This window comes from Carassius carassius, chromosome 8 (assembly GCF_963082965.1).
Source record: "Carassius carassius chromosome 8, fCarCar2.1, whole genome shotgun sequence".
Lineage (NCBI taxonomy): Eukaryota > Metazoa > Chordata > Actinopteri > Cypriniformes > Cyprinidae > Carassius > Carassius carassius.
Genome location: NC_081762.1, coordinates 25,879,234 through 25,903,253, shown reverse-complemented (window position 1 = coordinate 25,903,253; position 24,020 = coordinate 25,879,234). Strand labels below are relative to the sequence as shown.

Genomic DNA, 24,020 nt, shown 5'->3' with positions numbered 1-24,020 from the left:
GTTCAGATCAGATTGTTTGGGTATCACCTGTGGAGTACCACAGGGGTCAATATTGGGTCCAAAATTATTTATAATGTACATAAATGACATATGTAGTGTGACTAACCGTCTAAAATTTGTGATTTTTGCTGATGATACTAATATTTTCTGTTCAGGGGAAAATCTGAAGCAGCTGTTGGAAGGGGTCACATCAGAAATTAATAAATTAAAAATATGGTTTGACTTAAATAAATTATCGTTAAATCTAGATAAAACCAAATTTATGCTTTTTGGTAATCGTAAAACTGACACGCAAGTAAAAGTTATGATTAATAATGTTAAAATAGAAAGAGTCTATGAAAACAAATTTTTGGGTGTGATTCTTGATCATAAAATTTGTTGGAAACCACACATCAAATACGTTAGAACAAAAGTAGCGCAGAGTATTGGAGTAATGGGGAAAGCAAGGCATGTATTGAGTAAAAAAGCACTTTTTATTTTGTATTGTTCACTTGTGTTGCCTTATTTAAATTATTGTGTTGAAGTATGGGGTAACACCTACAAAACCACCTTACAAACATTAAGTACATTACAAAAAAGAGCTATTAGAATAGTAAACAAGGTAGGTTATCTTGAGCATACTAATTTACTATATTTAAAATTGCACACTTTGAAGTTTAAAGATCTCGTTAAACTTAAGACTGCTCAATTAATCTATAAAGCAATAAATAAACAGTTGCCTAAAAACATACAACAGTTATTTACAGATAGGGTTGGGGGTTATAACTTGAGAGGGGATTTAAATTTAAATTTGAGTCAACATAGGACTCGGACAAAACTCAAAAGTATGTGTGTTTCGATTTGTGGGGTGCTTCTGTGGAATGGTCTGAGCAGTTCAATCAAACAAAGTGTTAATATGTTGCAATTTAGAAAAAGGTACAAAAGTTTTATGCTTGATAAGTATAGAAATGGAGAGGGTGAATGATAATTCATTATGGTGGGAATGCATGCTTGATAATGGTTTTTGTATATGCTTTTTTCTTCATCTTAATATTAAGATAACGCTTTACTTAATTTAGTATTTTTTTTTTGTTGTTGTATTATTTAAAATGTTATGTTAATTTTTCTTGTTAGATTGTGAATTGGTTTGGGTAGTTACTGGGGGTAGTTTTTGATAAGCCTAGGGCTTCTAACTATCCCTTTTCGAACAGGTTGAATATTATATTATTATGTTATACATGTTTGTTTATTTATATGGATATTTCTTATGAATTGCTGTCATTTTTATTTTTAATTTTTTTATGAATTGTTCGAAATAAAGATTAATTCAATTCAATTCAATATATAGGCCTAACTGTGATGTTCTGTAAAACAACAAACTTTAAAATACTTTGTTCTTACTGGTGAAAATCAGATGGTCATCTCTGTTTTCTCTCATGTACATCACAGTGTAAGCTTTCACAGTGAACATCACTCTCATCAGCGTAGTCCATATCAACAACACAAATATATCTTGACTCCATATAGTGGTTATTTTGGAAAAAAATCCCAGGTATTTTGAGCAGTAGGATTATTAAAAATATGTGCGAATATAAAATTTAATTAAGTAGCTTATATATAAAATTTCAGTACTTTTTTACTTAAGTACATATAAAATCGAGTACTTTTGTACTTTCACTTGAGTAAAATTGAAAAAGGAGTACTTTTACTCTTACTGGAGTAATATTTTATTATATGTATCTATACTTTTACTCAAGTACTTGATTTGTGTACTTCGTCCACCACTGGCGGTAACACCCACATGAAACAATCAACATAACGTAACAAGAGACGAGCAGGAGACGGTGCATTCAAGAAATTGACAATTCTAACATTCTATCGATAAACACACACCATGTGTACTCTGTTTTAGTTTTAATCCTCTCGCGCTGCGCCGCAGTCTGCGGATTGAAGAGCGCGCTAAAAGACGAAGAGGAGACAGGTCTGCTGCTGTTTTTATATTAAATTTAAAATTTAATATTCAAAACTCTAATAATAAAATATTCAATTTAATATTCCACTACCTGGTTTTCTTGCCGAGCCCATACATAGCGGGAATACCTTAAATCCTACAAAGGTTTGAAGGCCTACTGTATAACCAGATGGTGTATGGATGAGTGAGGGAGATGCAGTATAAGACTCCAATAAGACTTAATGACTGTAAATTAACAATCATTTATAGATCATTTTAGGCAATATAGACAAGTCCAGACATGGATTAATTTATATTTTTATTGGCAAAGTGCATATAAAAATATACTTTAGTCAAAATCAACTACTGATGGACAATAGTTCACCAGAGCACAACAGACAAGTCCAATCTTATCTATGGTACAATACCCATCACTTTCTTTGCACATCAAGAAATCAATTGGCAATATTCTGCCCAAAATGGTCTATTTCTGGCACACACAACCAATCACATGCTCAACATCAATCCTGACGTGGGCAGTTTTCCTTGTGGTTTCCAAGTCAACAGGAGCTAACTGTGACTTTCCACAAGTGAAGGCTGGAATTTGTACATGAGCCATTCTACAGCCTAAAGTGGCCTGAATATTAAAGCCATGGTCAGCATGAACTACTGTAGATCACCAGGAAGTATGTTGTCCAAAAAGCCACAGTTTTCAGTTATGTATTTGTCACTTACTCTCCCTCCCCATGCATTTAAAATGTAGGAGACTGTGCCCTGGGGTGTAAAACCAATCAAGAATTCAACTGTGCTATAGTGCTTGTAGGACGACCATGTTTCTGCTCTGGCTATAATGTTTGATGGATGTTCTATAAAAACCTTAAAACAGTCAATAATAACAGCACATTTTTCCAAAAATGTTTCCTGAATTGCATTTGCATGGTTTTTTGCAATTTATCTCTATCTGGCCATATGATAAGTGGCTTCATGCGAATAAACATGACATCAGTGACTATCCTTGAAGCAGTGGCTATTGACACGTTGAATGCATATGACAGGAAGGTTGTGGAAACATTAAGCCTAAGACGCATCAATATCAGCATCAACTGCTTAAACTTATTATGTGACTTCCTCACAGGGAGGTGGGGACTAAGAAATGTAAAGAGTACTAACAGTATCTGGTATGTAGGTAGGCCAGTGAAAAATAAAACCTTTTCATACTTATCAACAAAGGCACTTTGGTCATAGGAAGTGGACACATGTGCAACATCAGAGCTCAACTGAATGTTTTCAGCTCTAAGGCTTTAAACTTTAGTGGTCATAGCCTCAATGACATCACTAGTCAATTCAGTTTGAGTCCCTGTGCAGCAAAAATTATTGCTGACATAATAACATGTGGTGGGGCCATCATCAGTCTCGGCAGCAGCAGCTTCAGCCTTCAGTCTCTGCTGGGTTCGGTTCATGCGACGCTTGTAGCGTGAGTTCCCTGTTTCTTTGGTTGACTGAGGTGAACCTCCTTGCTGACCTGTCAGTCCAACAGATGGCACCCAATCTGGGTCATCCTTTTGGTAAAGTTCAGACTTTTCACCTGGAAAATAATGAGAAATACAGCACATTTAAGCTCTACATTTTAAGAACGATAATTATAACATATTAAGTCATTAATGCCACATGCAATAGCTTGATATGAATTATATTAAGTCAATGTCAGCTTTATTTATATAGCAAATTTAAAATAGCCAGTGTCCGACCAAAGTGCTTTAAAGTAAAATAAGCACACAGTAAAAACAATAAAAGCAATAATTGTTTTTACTATTTATGATTAAAAATATTATTATCATTACAATAGAAAATGTGTTATGAGCCGCTGCAGTCAACATTTCCCTCGTAGATCTTGGTTGAGCTTTGCCAACCACAAGCGCCTCCTTTCCTCTGATAATCTCTGGCATTCCTCTCCCTGGTTTTTAATAACTTTTGGAAGTATTTGGCAATATTTAAACCTCATCTTTTTATTAAAAAAGATGAATAACAATTTATTTGTTTTAGATATTTTATGTTTTTATATTTCTATTTTACTGGAGTCCTGTGAATAATATTTTTCTTCTGAATCCGAGTCTCTGCACTCGCCTATCAAGTCTTGTCCTGCCCCACTCTCTGTTGCGTCGGGTCTCGTGGGAGCAGGACTCTAATCCACGGGCACTTAACTTGACGTGTGCTACATCCTTTTTACAATCTCTAGATTATGAAACAGTGCATTCTGTTAGCAATGTAATGTGGCAGTAACGTATAGAGACCTTGGCTTGTAACTGTACTCTTATTAATATATTGAAAATTATAACGTGTTAGATTACCCTAGTTGCTAAAAAAAAAAAATCTAATTATAGTAACGCTTTACTGCCCAACACTGTTCTTAAATAAAGCAAGTTAATATGTGCATTATTTTTTTTTGTATTGTAAATTGAAACTTGTAAATAAAAGACAAGAAGTAGTTCTGGAAATTGTTTGTTTTTGCTAAGCAAAACAAACTCTTCAATACATTTTACTGTGTCTAAATTAACATTTGTAAATTAAAGTAAATTGTTCTATACTAAAAGTACTTTCTGTAACCACCTTGTAATGATCACATTAAACAGCTCGCACGCCTATTGGTCGCTCTCTAGGAATTGCTGTGTAGCCGCACTGGGTTGTACATTATAATTAAATCAAATGATATATAGGGAATTTTAATAATTAATCAGGAATATGATTAATATATATATCTCATATGACAGTTACATTAAGATTATTGAAGATAAAAAAATAGGTCAACTGTATACATCAATAACTCATTACAAGGCACTGTAATTTACTCATTAATATGTCAATATTCCATTCTTCATATCAATTATAGTGATATCTCTTGCTGTGAATTACCGCAAATCAAACAGTGGTTTGTCCAGCAAACGGCCGTAAGATTAACTTATCAACTTTCAATACTTTTCAAGTTATCACTTATAATTCAAGGAAAAATATTTTCTGTCCATGAAAATATTCTCCTATCCTTATGAAATTTCGGTCACTGAAAAGTAACGAGCTTGTAGCTAAGATCAGACATTTCATTGACTCGTGATGTGAGCGTTTTAGACAGAAGCAATCATGAATATATATTGGTTTTTAATAATTGAACTAATAATAACAAATCACACAGAGTAAATACACGTACGAAAATACAGACAGTAAACTTTGTACAAGACATTACGGAATCCAAATGAGGGAGAGAGAGAGAGATAGAATGAGTGTGAGGGGATGAGAGAGAGAGGTGAGAGAATAGGCGCGATCACAGAATTACACGCTCAAACTCACAGACAGTAACCCTTGAAAGACAACAACGAATCAAATCACCTTGAAAAGGTAATAGACAAACTTTAAGCAGCATTTAAATCTCCATAGAGAATGATACTTGCATGTGGTCTCTTTGTGATTGGGTGTGTTCTCTCGTGTCTTCCGGGGCTGCTGCGGAATCTCGCAATATTTGAAAGGTCCAACAAAGTAATGTTTCTGAGTTCGTCTTCCTCGTGTGGAGAGGTGAATAGGAGAATAAACTTAGAAAGGAAAAGAAACGAAACACAACGGAGATGAAAGCTCCCGAAGGAGCCATGCTGAGATCAGAGACGATAGAAGAGGACCAAAAAGCAAGAGGGATCTGACTTCCAGTTCTACTTATGGAGTGACTGGTTCACGCCTCTGTTTGCGCGAACAACCAATGAATGTCCGCGATCTGAAGCGGGAAAATAGTTTCTTTGTCTCTGGGGAAACACCCACTCTAATAAGTTATGGCTTATCAGATTTCAGCAGTGATATACTAGCAAGTTCGTAATTCCAGATTAATACATTTTACATTAATTTCCTTTATATAAGTGAGTCCGTCAAAGCATGAAGATTAAACAGATACCAAAAATAACATGTAAAGCTAGAGGAAACATCAAGTTTCATTCATATGCAGAAATACACACATTTAAAGTTTGATTAACACACGATAAACATTATACTCCAATTTGATTATAGAAAACATCTAATGCACCAAAAAGGCAACACAGTCAATATGTTTAGAAATACGTTTTAAAAAGGTACCAGTGATCTGGCTTTGCTGTTCTGTCAGTTAGGTCATAAAGTTTTACGACCTGGTCAGGGGGGTAGGGTTACAACTCATGATTCTATTTGAGAACATTCAATTAGGAGAAACATTTCCAATTTACAAGTCAGCAATTTATAATCCTCGCATAACAGGATTAACCATTTTATGCAACACACAAACCTATAAAAATACATCTTATTAAGGACTTACATAAAGAGCGTAAAGAAAAGTTTGTGTGTGTGTTTAGGAATGTGGGTGTTTTGTTTCTCCTTTGAGGCTGCTCACGTGACTGTGGAATTTATCATCCAGAGTGTCGTAAATAATTAATATCCAGCCAGGCTGGCGCCAGGCCAGGCATTTAATTTAGAGAGAGTTGGGTTGATATAACTGAATTCAAAATCTACAAGCTTTGGGTTTGCATTGTTTTAGATTCAACGAACCTTGATTCATTAGTTCAAAACCAATGAATCGATGAATGCTCATCCGTTACAGCTGTAACCTATCGAAGGACTGCTCGAAAATGGGCGTGGCTTATGTCTATATAAGCTGGGTCCAGATAGGTTAGTAACCGAGAGCGTTCTCTTACGAGAGTCCTCTCGTGTTGCATAAGCTAGCTTATGATACGGGAACCCAATGTAAAACGTTGTGCGTGCGTAGTAACATCCAAACATATATTCCCCAGGGCATGAGCCTGAGGTATACAAAATAGTGGGTACCTGTATATCCAGACCAACAACGTGGGTCCGAGAATATAATATGACCATCTAAGGGCACATAGCACGGCCACCAAAAGAAACAAAGAGTTGTTCTGCTTGTCTGAAAACAGCAGGTCATTCAACATATATCCTCAGCACCCTGACTGGGTAGAGGAGGTTCGCATCGTCCTCACTATCAGATCTTGGAAGAGCTGACAGTGAAATGACTTTTGCCCTGAACGGAGTGGAAGGCACTTTGGGGACAATTATATTCCTTCTTAGAGAAAACAATTATATTCCTTCTTAGAGAAAAATTGTATATGTGAGGATTTCCAGTCAGGACTTAGACCGTATCATAGTACTGAGACTGCTCTGATTAGAGTTACAAATGATCTGCTCTTATCATCTGATCGTGGGTGTATCTCTCTGTTAGTTTTATTGGATCTTAGTGCTGCATTTGACACAATTGACCACAACATTCTTTTGCATAGACTTGAACACTTTGTTGGCATCAATGGAAGTGCATTAGCATGGTTTAAATCGTACTTATATGACCGCCATCAGTTCGTAGCAGTGAATGAAGATGTATCATATCGATCACAAGTGCAGTATGGAGTACCTCAAGGCTCAGTACTAGGGCCGCTACTCTTCACGCTTTATATATTACCCTTGGGAGATATCATCAGGAAACATGCTGTTAGCTTTCACTGTTATGCTGATGATACTCAGCTCTATATTTCTTCATGGCCCGGTGAAACACACCAATTTGAAAAACTAATGGAATGCATAGTCGATATAAAAAACTGGATGACGAGTAATTTCTTACTGCTAAATTCTGAAAAAAGAGAGGTGTTAATTATAGGACCTAAAAACTCTGCTTGTAATAACCTAGAACACTGTCTAAGACTTGATGGTTGCTCTGTCAATTCTTTGTCATCAATTAGGAACCTAGGTGTGCTATTTGATCGCAATCTTTCCTTAGAAAGCCACGTTTCTAGCATTTGTAAAACTGCATTTTTCCATCTCAAAAATATATCTAAATTACGGTATATGCTCTCAATGTCAAATGCAGAAATGTTAATCCATACATTTATGACCTCAAGGTTAGATTATTGTAATGCTTTATTGGATGGTTGTTCTGCATGCTTAGTAATCAAACTACAGCTAGTCCAAAATGCAGCAGCAAGAGTTCTTACTAGAACCAGGAAGTATGACCATATAAGCCCTGTCCTGTCAACACTGCACTGGCTCCCTATCAAACATCGTATAGATTTTAAAATATTGCTTATTACTTATAAAGCCCTGAATGGTATTGCACCTCAGTATTTGAATGAGCTCCTTTTACATTATAATCCTCTACGTCCGCTACGTTCTCAAAACTCAATTGTTGCAATTTGATAATACCTAGAATATCAAAACCAACTGCGGGTGGCAGATCCTTTTCCTATTTGGCGCCTAAACTCTGGAATAACCTACCTAAGGGCAGACACACTCTTGCAGTTTAAATCTAGATTATAGACCCATCTCTTTAACCTGGCTTACACATAACATACTAATATGCTTTTAATATCCAAATCCGTTAAAGGATTTCTAGGCTGCATTAATTAGGTAAACCGGAACCGGGAACACTTCACATAACACCCTATGTACTTGCTACATCATTAGAAGAATGGCATCTACGCTAATATTTGTCTGTTTCTCTCTTATTCCGAGGTCACCGTTGCCACCAGATCCAGTCTGTATCCAGATCAGAGGGTCACTGCAGTCACCCGGATCCAGTACGTATCCAGACCTGATGGTGGATCAGCACCTAGAAAGGACCTCTACTGCCCTGAAAGACAGCCGAGACCAGGACAACTAGAGCCCCAGATACAGATCCCATGTAAAGACCTTGTCTCAGAGGACCACCAGGACAAGATCACAGGAAACAGATGATTCTTCTGCACAATCTGACTTTGCTGCAGTCTGGAATTGAACTACTGGTTTAGTCTGGTCAGAGGAGAACTGGCCCCCCAACTGAGCCTGGTTTCTCCCAAGGTTTTTGTCTCCATTCTGTCATCAATGGAGTTTCGGTTTCTTGCCGCTGTCGCCTCTGGCTTTCTTAGTTGGGGTCACTTCATCTACAGCGATATCATTGACTTGATTGCAAATAAATGCACATACATTATTTAACTGAACAGAGATGACATCACTGAATTCAATGATGAACTGCCTTTAACTATCATTTTGCATTATTGACACACTGTTTTCCTAATGAATGTTGTTCAGTTGCTTTGACTCAATGTATTTTGTTTAAAGCGCTATATAAATAAAGGTGACTTGACTTGACATAACCGTGTCTCGGTTTGAGAATGACTTTAGAGTCATTAGGTCCAAACTCGATACACGCTGCACTCAGATCCGGATTAAATAAATGGACTACACTAGGCAGGCTGCATTTTTTGGGCCCCCCTCCATCGATGTTATTTATGAATTGAAATCTGAAACTTACCAAAGTTATTAGTAAAAGTTCATTCACATTTTAAATAGCCTAGTCTTTGGTTACAAATTGGTTGTGTTGTATATTAAACAGTCTATCAGACTATTTTTGTTACGGATCACTCAGAGACAGAGGAGTAACAGATGAAAGATGTTATTTATTGAATGGACACAAGCAGAGGAGCGGGAAGTGAGGAGTGGATGGGTGTTGGGATCCGTGCCGGGAAGGAGGGGAACACACACACGCACCGTGGGGTTTTAGGAGGATCTTGGAGGTAATCCTTGGAGAGAAGATGGAAGAAGAGTCTTCGGAGGTTATCCTTGGAGAGAAGGTAAAGAGGAGTTAGTCCTAATAGTTGGCGCAGGAATGATCTTGTCGCGAACGTGACCGGACAATGACTGGGTGCGTGTGTGTGTGGCTTTTGTGGTGCTGTGGTGGATGATAGGTGATGCGGATCAGGTGGTGATGATTAGTATTCAGGTGAGGGTGTGCGCCGTGATTGTGTTGAGGTGGAACCTGGCGTGTTTGTGACAATTTTTTGATATTCATTATTTATACATCATTACACGGCTCTATTAAATGCTATTAAATTATCCTCATCCATTGGGAGTGTCATTGTTAAGGCAGTAGTACCAGTAAATAACCAATAGGTGTCAGTAAACTATGTAAACAGAGCAATAAGTTTATCTTATTTGCTCTGTTTACATTTAATCAACACATTTAATTAAGATTTTCTGAAAAATGCAATAGCTTACAACATTTATAAATGTTGTAATTAAGATTTTCTGCAAAATACAATAGCTTACAACATTTATAAATGTTGTAATTAAGATTTTCTGCAAAATGCAATAGCTTACAACATTTATAAATGTTGTAATTAAGAACAAGAAGGCAAACATGACCCCTTCACATTCATCAAGACCATTTAGAAACTGTCTAACAATAAATAATGATAAATATAAGGATGGAGGATTTAAACTATGGAAAACTAAAGGTATTCAGACTATAAAAGACTTGTATATGGATGGAATACTTCTTACATTTCAAGAATTGTGATAAACACCAGATTCCCTCAAAACATTTTTTTTTTTTATATTCACAGCTTAAAAGTTTTATGTCTTCCAGGTCTACAGATATTATGTACATTCCCAAACTGTCATTAATTGAGGAAATAATAAAAAAAGAGGTGAAAAGGGCAAATTGTCAAAATATTATAATTTAATAATGTCTAACTCTAAAGAGTCTGCTGTAGACAAATTAAACGCATGGAGGAAAGACATTCAAGAAGAAAGGAATGATATGCGCTGAAGAGGAATTTGAATGGACTGAAGCATGTTTAAAGGCGCAAAAACAAATCATAAACACGCGGCTTAAATTATTACAGTATAAATGGTTGACAAGGGTTTATATAACACCTGAAAAACTCAATCATATTTCTAGCAATATTCCTGATATATGTACAAAATGCCAAAATTATAAAGAAACTCTAATTCACTGTCTATTCACTGCCGCATTTCCCGCCGCATCTTCCACCGCGTCTTCGGGCCGTGTCTCCGGGGCTGGCTCGGCCTCTAGCTTTGTTGTCCCGCTCTGACCTCTAACCGCCGCTGACGTCTCCTCGTACTTAACTGGCTGGCGCCTCCATATAAATACAGTCATGCGCTGGCGTTAATGTGACGTAATGTAACAGTCTATGGTTAAGATAAACATTGTCGCTATTTTTAGTTAATTAATAAATATTGAAATAAATTGTAGGTAGGACATTTGTACATTTTATTTTATTTTATTTTAATTTTATTTTTATTATTTATTTATTTTTTTTGTGCCTCCGTCTGGGCCCCATCCTGCCAATCGGGCCCTAGGCACGTGCCTAGTTTGCCTTTGCGTTAATCCGGCTCTGGCTGCACTCACAGAGAGTGCATGCAGGTTGCCCACCCACTTGACCAAGTCTAGAGCCACAAGGAAAGATGTCTTAAATGAAAGATACCACAGATCTACGGACTGCAGCGGTTCGAAAAGGGGTGCCCTTCATAGTGTCCAGGACCATGGAGAGGTCCCAGACTGTAACCAGAGGGGGCCGGGGAGGGTTTAATCTCCTAGCACCTCTCAGGAAACTATTGATGAGATCGTTCCTTCCCAGTGACTGGCCAAGCATAGGTTAGGCAAACGCTGCTATGGCAGCCACGTACACTTTGAGCATGGAAAGGGACCTGCCCTTCTCCAACAGCTCCTGAAGGAAGGAGAGGATCTCCACAACATAAACCAGTCTCTCGGACGAATCTACACGAGAATCTGTCTGGTCGTAAGCATTCTGTCTGGCTTTTTTCACCACCCTTTTTTGGGACGAGGAAATATCTGCTGAAGATACCGGCATCGCTCTGAATCGGCGGAAAGGTTTCTTTTTAGAGCGACCCGTCGTGGAACTAGAACGCCTCAGCAAGAAGTGTCAAATGGCCTGCGAAGTCTTCTGCACCTCTGTGTACCTCTCCGCAAAGCCATTGACCACCGGACCGAAAAGACCGGCAGTAGACACCGGCACGTTGAGGAATGTGGCTCTGTCAGACTGCTTCATGTTGGACAGCGTCAACCACAAATGTTTCTCAGTCACTGTAAGGGACGCCATACTCCTGCCAATAGCCTGAGCGGTGGACTTGGCCTGTAGAGCTAACTCTGTAGTGCTCCTGGGGTCCGTAAAACGTACTCGGTTACTAATGTAACCTCGGTTCTCTCTAGAAGAGGGAACGAGTACTGCATCTTAGCTAAGACACTATGGGAAAAGTCCCCTTTCACGATACACTGAAGCAAAAAATTATCCTTAATTTTGAATTATTGTAAAGCGCATTTGCAGCAGCACACAGCCATAGGCGAGACGGATCGCTCGCTCATTGGCTGCTCTGCGGCAACTGCACAAGCCTATCGAGCGCAGGCTGATGCAACATCAGACCACTTCGCGCCCTCCATGCCACTTCCCGCCGAAACGGGTGTGGCCTAGCCCTATAAAGGGAGCTCGAAAAGGCTGACTCACCTGATTTATTTCATCGCCGAAGCGAACCAGAGTGAATCGTACGCACGGCAGAGAACGCAGTACTCGTTCCCTCTTCTAGAGAGAACAGAGGTTACGTTAGTAACCGAGTACATTCTCTTACGAGAGTTCTCTCATACTGCGTCTTAGCTAAGACGCTACGGGAACCCAATGTAAAGCGCCGTGCGTGCAGAGATCACACACCAATAAACCTGGAAGCGATGCCCAGGATTTACAGTGCACAATCACCAGAGGGACTCACAGAGAGTCCTAGAACAAGAGGGGGGAGACCCTCCATCCCATATCTAGCAGCGTCCGTAGACGCGGCAATATGACATCACATAATCAAGGCAAGGCCTGACCAATGTGGTAATGTGGGTCTTACGCAATACTGCCCATATAACAGTCGGCAGCGCATAGCGCTTGCGATCTCAGAGTTCCAATCAGGACCCTTATTCAACTATACCGACAACAGCTTTGCTTGCAGGGCGGGAACCTCTAGGTTATAGAACCTGATAAATGTAGACGGCGAGGCTCATCCTGCCGCCATACATATATCCTTTAAGGAAATCCCACTAGACCACACCCACGACGAGGCGACGCCTCTTGTGGAGTGTGCTCTGACGCCCAGTGGGCACTGAAGGCCCCTGGAAGCGTAAGCTAACGCTATAGCGTCAACAATCCATCTGGATAGGCTCTGTCTCGAAACAGCCATTCCCTTGGAACGTCCACTGAACGAGACAAATAGCTGCTCAGTCTGTCTGAAGACAGCAGAGCGAGACACATAAGTTCTTAAAACCCTAACGGGGCAAAGAAGACTCGAGTCTCCATCCTCTTCTGACACCGACAGGGCAGACAGGGAAATAACCTGAGCCCGAAACGGTGCGTTGAGGGATTTCGGCACATAACCGTGCCTAGGTTTGAGTATGACCCTTGAGTCATTAGGCCCAAACTCCAAGCACGTCGGGCTCACTGAGAGCGCGTGCAGGTCACCCACACGCTTCACTGAAGCGAGAGCCAACAAGAACACTGTCTTGAATGACAGATGTTTGAGGCTAATCGTTTGGATAGGCTCGAAAGGGGAACCTTTCATGGCCTCCAAAACCGTTGAGAGGTCCCATACAGGGACTGACGGAGGTCTGGGAGGATTCAGCCTCCTAGCTCCTCTAAGGAAGCGAATGACCAAATCGTTCCTTCCTATTGACTGACCGAGCGTTGTCTCAGAAACGCTGCGATAGCCGCCACGTAAACTTTGAGCATGGAGGGGGCTCTGCCCTTATCCAACAGCTCCTGTAGAAGGGGAGAGAACCTCCGTAACCTCACAACTAAGGGGTGAACGTCCCAGAGCTGTGCACCAGCTGGAGAATACTGACCACTTCGAGGCATATAGCCGTCGAGTCGACGGAGCTCTAGCCTGAGTGATAGTATTTAGCACTCCCACTGAGAGATCAGCGGGTAACCGTTGAGCGCCCACACATGGAGGGACCACAACTCCGGTTGAGGGTGCCAAATCGAGCCCTTGGCCTGCGAGAGGAGGTCCCTCCTCAACGGCACTGGCCACGGGGCAGTGTCTGCTAACTGCATCAAATCTGGAAACCATGGTTGGTTCCTCCAATGTGGTGCTACAAGCAGTACTGAGCATCTTGTTTCCCTCACCCGTTCTATCACCTGCGGAAGGAGGGAGACGGGGGGAAAAGCATAAAGCGGGCAGCACGGCCACCTTTGTGACAGAGCGCTTTCGTTCTTGGAAAAGAACGCGGGGCAGTGAGCGTTTTCGTGGGACGCGAAGAGGTCCACTTCCGCCCTGCCAAATCTCTCCCACAGCAGCTGGACTGTCTGTGGGTGTAGGGACCATTCGCCCGTGGGAATGTTGTTTCTGGACAGTCTGTCTGGACCCAGATTCTGTAGCCCAGGCACATTAACTGCTCTCAATGAGCGCAAGTTGCGCTGAGCCCAAACCAGGAGGCGTTCTGCCAACCTGTACAGGTTTCGGGACCTGAGACCGCCCTGGCGATTTATGTAGGACACCACAGACATGTTGTCCAAACGGACTAAGACGTGGTGGCCCTTGATTCGGGGACAAAAGCGCGTCAGCGCGTTCTCTACTGCCAGCATTTCCAGACAGTTGATATGTTGGAGCTTTTCCCGTTCTGACCACAGGCCAAAGAACGGTCTGCCCTCGAGCAGCGCTCCCCATCCCGAAGTGGAGGCGTCCGTCGACACCATTTTCACTTTCGAGGAAGTCCCCAGGCTTACACCTGATTGGTCCCAGTCGTTCGCTGTCCAGGGTTTCAAGACTGTAACACAGCTCTGATTGACCTTGAGTCGCAACTGACCGGATATCCACGCTCTGCGCGGTACTCGCGCTTTCAGCCAGAACTGCAAGGGGCGCATGCGGAGCAGGCCCAACTGAAGAACTGGTGATGCTGAGGCCATGAGACCTAGCATCTTCTGAAATTCTCTGAGCGAGAAGCGGAGCGGAGAGAGCTCGCTGCGCGCAGAATGCCCAACGCGCGCTGTGGCGACAGCCGCGCCCTCATGGAGCATGAGTCCAGAGCTATACCCAAAAACAGTATCGTCTGACTGGGGTTCAGCGAACTCCTCGTCCAGTTGACACTGAGACCGAGTTTCTCGAGGTGATCGAGTAAAATGGCCCTGTGTTCCACGAGCTCTGATCGTGATTGAGCCAGAATCAGCCAGTCGTCCAAATAGTTCAGCACTCGCATGCCTCTGAGTCTGAGAGGAGCGAGCGCTGCGTCCATGCACCTCGTAAATGTATGAGGAGCCATGGACAAGCCGAACGGCAGGACTGTATACTGGTATGTCTGGCCCTCAAAGGTGAATCTCAAGTATTGCCTGTGACGTGACGCTATCTGTATTTGAAAATACGCGTCCTTCAGATCTATCGACATGAACCAGTCTCCTCTGCGAATATGCGCGAGGAGTCTCCTGGTTGTAAGCATTTTGAAACTGCGTTTCGCCAATGCATGTTCAGCTGTCTTAGATCCAGTATGGGTCTGAGACCCCCGTCTTTCTTGGGCACTAGAAAGTATCTGCTGTACAGCCCCCCTTCGCTTTGAGCTTGAGATACAGGCTCCACAGCCCCTTTGCTCAACAGTTTTGATATTTTGGCTCGAAGTAGGTGTGCTACTTCTGTTTTGACTGTAGTATCGACGCGCGCTAAAAAGCGCGGAGGGCGTCGAAAAAACTGTAGCGAGTAGCCTCTCTTTATAATGTCTAGCACCCAATCCGAAACCCCTGGAAGCGCTGACCATGCGTCTGCATGAATGGCTAAGGGTTGGATGCGAAGCGTGCTCTGTTGGCTGGGCAACGGCAGCGCTTCGATGTGCTGTAACATGGGCGTTATGCCTGTGACATTTGAGGCAGGGAGCGCGCTGATCACAGCGGGCAGATCGCTCGTCCTCGACACCGCCACGGTGCTTAACCGAGTGAGGGAGGGCTGAGCGGGTCCCGTGGGACTCGTGCTGTCTGTGAGTAATTGTGGGCTGTAAGCGTGCACATTTACTGCTTTTGACTCGCTGTCTGCCTGGGCAGAACGAATGTGCACGGGCTTCGTTTTTACAGAAACCACATGACGTGTGTGACATAGTGTTTGTGGGCACTGAGGAGTGGGCACGTTTACTATGTAGTGCGCGCGATCGACCTGAGTCGCTTTTATGGGCGCGAGCCCTGTGTGAAGGGCTGTGCTTATATGTGGAGATGGGCACTGAGCAGTGGGCATCGTCACTACATTTATTGCACTATCGGCCGTGGCCGATGTATGGAGCGTTCCAAGCTTTCGCCACCTCTTCATGAAGCTCAGGAAGAAACGGGGCGGGCTTTGAGCTAGGAGAAGTACGCTCATCCGGAAGAAAGCTACCATCCAGCCGGGAACGAGAGGGGGGCGCTGGTGCAGACCACTCGAGGCCGAGGCTCGTCGCGGCCAGCGGGAGCACTTGCATCAACTCCTTCTCGATATCAGCCCGTCTGCTGGGCTTCTGAGCAGAAGGCGCGAGATCCCCGGAGCTCGCCCAACCTTCACTGCCCTAAGCTAGCAGAGAGCACGTGTCCTCTTCCCCCGACGCGGCCCTGAGTTCCACTTCCTCGGAAGACGCGGCAGCAGACAGCGGTCGCTGACCATCGGGAAGCGATGCAGGGGAGGCCGGTGAAGCAGGGCGAACCGGCGAGCTCGGTTGAGCTGGAGACGGTTCCGGAATCCGCTGGGAGCGGCGCTTTTTACGGCGCTGCAGCGCAGCGGGAAATGCAGGCTCAGAGAAAAATGCCAAGCGAGTCCTCAGAGTCACCATTGGCAACAGCTCGCAGTGAGGGCATCCGCCGTCAGCGAGCGCGAGCGCTGCATGATCTTCACCCAGGCAGGAGACACAGATAACGTGACTGTCTCCCTCGCTGAGTGGGGCTCTGCATGAGCCGCAAGAAGGCATCTTAAAAAAGACGCAAGCTCTTTTACGAGTGTGTGTCGCAGGGCGAACACACACACACGCATAAAGAACAGTTGGATATAATAGAATTGAAAAGGATATGGGCGCCGGAACGCGCAGCAGGAACGGCAGTGGAGGGCGGCGTTGGCCAGCGGCTTCAGAAATAGCTCGTCCCGCTGAGATGCTATCTGACGACGCTTGCTTCTTCTCGTGATCCAACGGTGCGTGAGCTTCGCTGAAGAGATGAAAAATCAGGTGAGTCAGCCTTTTCTAGCTCCCTTTACAGGGCTAGGCCACACCCGTTTTGGCGGGAAGTGGCATGGAGGGCGCGTAGCAGGAATGGAGAGGTAGCCTTTCTCTTTCGTGCCGTACACGTGGGAGAGCATCAAAGAGACAGTAGGGCGCAGCCTAGCAGAAAATGGCGCCTTCCAGCTTTTAGTCAGCTCCTCATGGAGTTCCAGCAGAAAGGAAGCGGGCCTCATATGAGGCATCGAGCGTCGCCCGGGCAGGAAACAGCCATCCAGCCTTCTGGGCATGGGTTCCTCAGGCAGAGACCAATCGAGGCCGAGAAAGGATATAGGTGCCAGATAGCGCAGCAGGAACGGCGGCTGAAACGGCGAGGAGAAGGCCGGCTTCTGTCAGATGGCTCGTCCCGCTGAGGAGGCTTTTCCGATGGCACAGACTTCTCCAGAGAACAGCGATGTGAAGTGAACACCGCTGAATAGATGAAAAATCTCTATCTAGTAACCATTGGTGCCTATGTCATGAGCAGTCCTTCGATAGGTTACAGTAGTTGCTGCAGAGCGACCAATAGGCGCGCGAGCTGTCTCGCCTAGGTCTGCTTGAGCAGCAATGCACTTTAAATTAATGCAAAATTAAGGATAATTTTTTGGCTTCAGTATTCTCTGAAAAATTTAATTTCCCCGATGCGTAAACTAGCTTAGGCAACACAAGAGGACTCTCGTAAGAGAACTCTATTATAAATAAAATCATTGCAATAAATAGAGCGGTAAATCATGTCTCTTTTGTGACAGTGTCACAACCTTATTGTTGATTGTAGTGTTACTAAGAAATTTTGGAGCACTTCATGCTTCCTTCTGCTGACCAGCTTTTTGAAGATGCTGATTTCATTTTCCAGCAGGATTTTGCACCTGCCCACACTGCCAAAGGACCAAAAATGTGTTAAATTACCATGGTGTTGGTGTGCTTGACTGGCCAGCAAACTCACCAAACCTGAACCCCAGAGAGAATCTATGGGCTATTGTCAAGAGGCAAATGAGAAACAAGAGACCAAACAAAGCAGATGAGCTGAAGGCCACTGTAAAAGAAACCTGGGCTTCCAGACCACCTCAGCAGTGCCACAAACTGATCACCTCCATGCCACACCGAATTGAGGCAGTAATTAAAGCAAAAGGAGCCTCTACCAAGTACTGAGTACATGTACAGTAAATAAACATACTTTCCAGAAGGACAACAATTCACAAAAAAATATAAATTTATTATTATGAAGTATTTTAATTTGTTGAGAATTGATGGGTTTTTGTTAAATGTGAGTCAAAATCATCACAATTAAAAGAACCGAAGACTTAAAATACTTCAGTCTGTGTGCATTGAATTTATTTAACCCTTTAACTGTCACCCCGTCCTGTATACGGGACGCCTTCCTTTACTTCACTATATTACAATGAAATCTAATCTAAACTTGACAAACTATATGTCGTTGGAAAGGTCTAAGACTCCCAAATATATATTTTACCAATGTTTTTTGTTACAAATTTTGTAGGAAAAGTAATAGATTAATTTATGACAAAAGTGCACCCTCAAAAATCTAAATTATAACAGGAGTTTTGACCTTTGTTAAAAAAAAAGCATTTTTCATTGCCTTTTTCTCTATCACATTTTAGAAATCATCAGAAGTTATATATCGACTGAAAACTTAAAATTTCAAAATTCATCCTTTAAAACCCATTTTAAAATCAGACATTGCATTACCATGTAAATGGCACATCAATATCATGTTACAAAATATTTTCATTCATGAATTATAAAAATTTAAGTTTGGAACGTGCACTATAAAGTCTATGTTCAAAACTGTGAGTGATAGTTAAGGGGTTTTACTACATGAGTTACACAATTTGAGTTGAATTACTGAAATAAATTATCTTTTCCACCACATTCCAATTTATTGAGATGCACCTGCACACAAAGAACAAGTCAGGATATGAAACTCACAGTTTAAACATACATCACACGAACATACATGAAACAATTTGCATTGAATCATACCACAATAGCTGGTTATCAGACTTGCCGTACAAAAAGCTAATCTCCCTCTAATCTGCCCAGATATACCTAGGCAGATAACCCCGCCCCCATGACCTACTTTCTTACATGCTTCACAAGTGCAAGCACAAAAGTTTACAAACACAAATACAGATTATCCAAGCCAAAAGCCAAGCTGCAATCCACATAGGGGAATCAGGAACATAAGCCACTCAGAGTAAGCCAGCTAGAGCATCAACTGGGAAAACGCATACAGGAAACAACGAACGGAACACAATAAATCAAGCACAGACATTGTAAACACACAGACTTTAACAAGCTAATGGTACGCAGGCAGAAGTGATCACAGAAAAATGACTCTGGGCAAAGGTTAATGGCAAATGTAGTTTTTGTTGAAATGGTAAAGATGTAGTAAGGAGTGCCCCTGGGGGAGCTTATGGGCACTCTGGCTGGTGATTGTAAGACTTTATTTGTGTCTGTACTGTATGTAACTGAAATATGTTAGATGGTTGCATTATCAGTGATTAAGCCTTTTGTAAACAAGCCTTTTGCATGTCACAGGCATACCGGATTTGCCACGTCTCTCACACAGAGAACCAGGAAATGATTCTAGTTCTCTCCAGTGAGGGGGAAAATCACTTGCTGTTTAGCTGTGTAGTGTCTCTGTCTGTGAGTGCATGTAGTTAAATGGCTGAAGCAAGTGTTTCAGCAGAGCAGTTCAGCTGTTCAGTGTGTCTGGATCTACTGAAGGATCCAGTAGCCATTCCCTGTGGACACAGTTACTGTATGAGCTGCATTACAGGCCACTGGAATCAAGAGGATGAGAAGAGAGTCTACAGCTGCCCTCAGTGCAGACAGACCTTCAGACCAAGACCTACTTTAGGTAAAAACACCATGCTGGCTGAAGTAGTGGAGAAACTAAAGAAAACTGAACTCCAAACTGTCCCTGCTGGGCCTGGAGATGTGGAGTGTGACGTCTGCATCGGAAGAAAACTCAAAGCTGTAAAGTCCTGTATGGTGTGTCTGAACTCTTATTGTCAAAACCACCTTGAACAACATGAGAATCTCTTCAGAGGAAAGAAACATAATCTCATGGACGCCACTGGACGACTGCAGAAGATGATCTGCCAGAAACATGAAAAACTCCTGGACATTTACTGCCGTACTGACAAGTGTTGCATTTGTGTGCTTTGTGTGGTGGATGAACACAAAAACCACAAAACTGTCTCAAGTGCGGTGGAGAGGACCGAGAAACAGGTACGGCATTGTATTCTGATTCTGTCTGTTGTGACCAGTGTTAGGCAAGTTACACTAAAAATGTAATCAAATGATTGATTACTGATTACTCCTTTTAAAAGTAATCACGTAAATAAAGCAAGCTGCTGCTGCGTGCATTGGTTTGGCAAAGAGCGCTGCATTTATATTCTCTAAAAGACATCTCTGTTCATCGTAATCTCACAAATCTATGTTATAACTCAAGAGATATATGCATAATAAATCTTTATCTACAATTTGTGCATTTTAATGAGAGGATTTGTTTGCATGCAAATTTCAACACTGCATTGCTCAATGCTACAAGCACTTGTTATAGCCTAAATAGAAACTACGCATACAATTGCACCTGTTAATCGTTTATATTTTATATTAGTTCATGGTGCTTTTGTGCAATAACAATTTATGTGTTTTAGATATTTTATGTTTAGATATTTCTATTTTGCGTAAAAAAAAGCGTACCACTTCCCGCACACACGGGTCTTGTCCGACGCGGTGTACTCTGTTGTGTCGGGTCTCGCGGGACAAGGTCTCTGATCCACTGGCACTTGACTCGTCAGTGCGTGTGCTACATCCTTTTTACAATCTCTAGATTATAAAACACTGCATTCTGTCAGCAATGTAACATGGCAGCAACGTATAGAGACCTCGGCTTGTAACTATACTCTAAATACTATTTTGAAAACTATAATGCGTTAAATTACTCCGTTACTAAAAAAAGTAATCAAATTACAGTAACTCGTTACTAAGTAATGTGTTACTGCCCAACACCGGTTGCAACAACAACACATCACATTTCACATGATCTGAAAATTGTATCATTAACAGCGGTAATATATTTACATTTTTAAAAGACGACGATAGACAAATAAGAGTGACATTAGAGAAAAAAAGTCAGCTAGACTTCCAGACTATAGCAGGAAGTCATTCATTTATGAGCTTTCTCATGGTTGAGAATGTCATTCATCCAGTTCTGTGAGATAAAAACAAAAAAGTGGTACAAAAACAATTTGAACTTTTGTTTTCAGTCAGTATATTTCTGTGACTTGCTGCTTTTGTCCTACAGAAACACTTGGTTCAGACACAGAGAAAATTCCAGCAGCAAATCCTGGAGCGAGAGAAGAAGCTTCAGGAGCTGAAAGAGGCTGTGAAGACTCATAAGGTGAGTCTTTTGAGGGAAAAGCAGCAGCGCTGGTTTAGTTAAGACTCTTCTTCAGATGGTTTCAGTCCCACTGATGCACAGCAGACTGTGTGAGCAGCAGTAAGAGCTGATTGTAATGTGTGTCTTACAGCGCTCTGCACAGAGAGCAGTGGAGGACAGTGAGAGGATCTTTACTGAACTCATCCTCTCCATTGAGAGAAGACGCTATGAGGTCACACAGAAGATCAGAGATCGAGAAAAGATTGTAGTGAGTCGAGCTGAAGCACTTATAGAGCGAATAAAGCAGGAAATTGCTCAACTACGGAGAAGAGATGCTGAACTACAACAGCTTTCACAGACACATAATCACACCTATTTCCTCCAGGTAACACATTGACCCTCAGTCTTTTCATTACTGTGAGCTTTTACAGATTTTATTGACACTTGAGGGCGATTTACTCTCTATGAAATATGTCTGTCTTAAATATATTCTCTGGTTGTTTGTGTCTGTGTAGAGTATCCCGTCTCTCCCTGTTCCTCCTGGATCTCCAGATGTTCCCAGCATCACTGACAGTACTTTGGATGTTGTAGGAAAATCAGTCTCTAAAATGAGACAGAAACTGGAGGATTTCTGCAGAGAAGAGACTGAAAAACTCTCTGGAAGAGGTAAAATATGGGAGAATCATTATTCTATTAATCTATCTAGTTCCTTTACACTAAAACTGTATTTCATGTGGGTTGTTTTCTACAGTGACATGCATTCAGATCATTCCCACCCCAGAATATGAGAGCAGGAAAGACTTCCTGCAATGTAAGTTACTAGGAAAATATGAAAATAGGATTGTTGTCATTAAAAAATTCTATAACATTAGAATATACTGTATAACATTATTGTATTTTTTTAATGAATTTTTCAGATATATAGGGAAACATGAAGATAGGACATGCACATTTGGCAAAACCTTTTATCAGAATGCACTACATCAATGTTTTAAAATAAAAGTAAAATATATGAAAGTTGTAGTTATCAGAATTCATATCAACATGCATATCATCCATAACAACATCCATCACATTTATGAAAACTAACAGATGCATTTAATGTTTTAATAATTGAAACTACAGATTTTGGTGCACATCATGTTTTTTGTCTCCATCAGATTTCTGTAGATTTTCTCTGGATCCAAACACCGTGCATAAACACCTCCATCTGCAGGAGGGGAACAGAGTTGTGACTTACACTGGAACACACCAAGAGTGTCCCGATCACCCAGACAGATTTAGTTTTTGGCATCAGGTGTTGTGTATTGAGAGAGTGCGTGAACGCTGCTATTGGGAGGTTGAATGGAGTGGGGATTATTGTGTGTGTGTATCAGTGTCTTATCAGAGTATAAGCAGAAAGGCATGGGGTGATAAGAGCCAATTTGGAAGTAATGATCAGTCCTGGAGTTTAATCTGCTCTCCTTCCAGTTACACATTCTGTGAAAATAACAAACAGACTGAACTCCCTGCAGTGTCCAACTCCAATAGGAGTAAAATAGGAGTGTATGTGGATCCCAATATTGGAATTCTGTCCTTCTACAGCATCTCTGACACAATGACCCTCATCCACAGAGTTCAGACCGCATTCACTCAGCCGCTCTATCCTGGGTTTAGGTTTATTTTTCCATTTATGTACAGATTATTTGGGTCACTGAATATCCAACAGCGAAACTGTGTGACATAAAATAGATGGTCCATGGATTCTGCACATGCTGATTTGCCTAAAATAGTTAATGGGATTTGACAGATGTTGCTGCTTAGTAACAATACACACTGTAACAGATTTGATTAGATATAAAGCAGATAAGAGTAAAGAGCTTCAGATTTTATGCCTGTACACGTGTTTAAATTTCTGAAATATAATTTCTGTTGTATTACATGGTTGATGTTATTTGGGATGTCTATGGAAGTAACGTATAGTATCTCATTTTGAAGAAAGTACCCAGCAATATTTACTTCTCCATACTTGTTCAGTCGTTATACAAGTGGGATGACTGTAGTATTTGTCTTCCTCCATTAATTGGACGACATAAAAGTGACAATGATGAGCGCTACGATTTGCCAAAAGTTGAACAGTTTTCAACTCTCAGCTAAAAAAAAAAACAATGGCAACAAACTTGTGAAATATTATGGTAGTGCATCAAAATGCAGTATCATCAGTTTGCCAATAAATATTATATGTTATGCTATTTTTGTCTTCATTTCTATATATTTGTATTTATCAGTATATATTGCCATATATGGTCAATGCACATGCTAAAGTATATATAAAAATATCAGCACTAGTTTCCCTTATATGGAAATGTATTATATAATATATACTGTAGCCAGTGTTGGGTAGTAACTAGTTACATGTTACATAATAACATAATTTAATTATGAAATTAAAGTAATTGCAATCAGCAACAGTTACTGAGAAAAAAAATGTGTAATAAAATTACAGCTACTTATGCAAATGTTAAGGATTACAAAGGGGGTTACATATGCTTTATTTCACACACACTCCCACATACAGGTTTAAACATTTGAACATTTTCAATTGATTTATTTCATAAATTGCTGGGACTGCTCAAAAATATGAAGCACCAATGTTTCAGGAGTTTAGA

The 24,020-nt window shown here is 41.5% G+C and overlaps 1 protein-coding gene across 2 annotated transcripts in view; it reads left to right on the top strand.

Annotated features, from left to right (window-relative positions):
- LOC132145648 (tripartite motif-containing protein 16-like) overlaps positions 1-23,236 on the top strand; it is a 48,810-nt gene extending 25,574 nt beyond the window's left edge. Inside the window, exons 1-6 of one of the 2 annotated variants that reach the window (XM_059556805.1) lie at positions 19,492-20,216; positions 21,298-21,393; positions 21,524-21,757; positions 21,888-22,038; positions 22,124-22,183; positions 22,533-23,236. In XM_059556805.1, coding sequence (XP_059412788.1) covers positions 19,647-20,216; positions 21,298-21,393; positions 21,524-21,757; positions 21,888-22,038; positions 22,124-22,183; positions 22,533-23,098 — 1,677 coding nt within the window. In that variant the 5' untranslated portion in view covers positions 19,492-19,646 and the 3' untranslated portion in view covers positions 23,099-23,236. Of the gene's footprint in view, positions 1-19,491; positions 20,217-21,297; positions 21,394-21,523; positions 21,758-21,887; positions 22,039-22,123; positions 22,184-22,532 lie in introns of those variants that run through there. The other variant, XM_059556806.1, reaches the window with a different exon arrangement.
- The last annotated feature ends 784 nt before the right edge of the window (positions 23,237-24,020 follow it).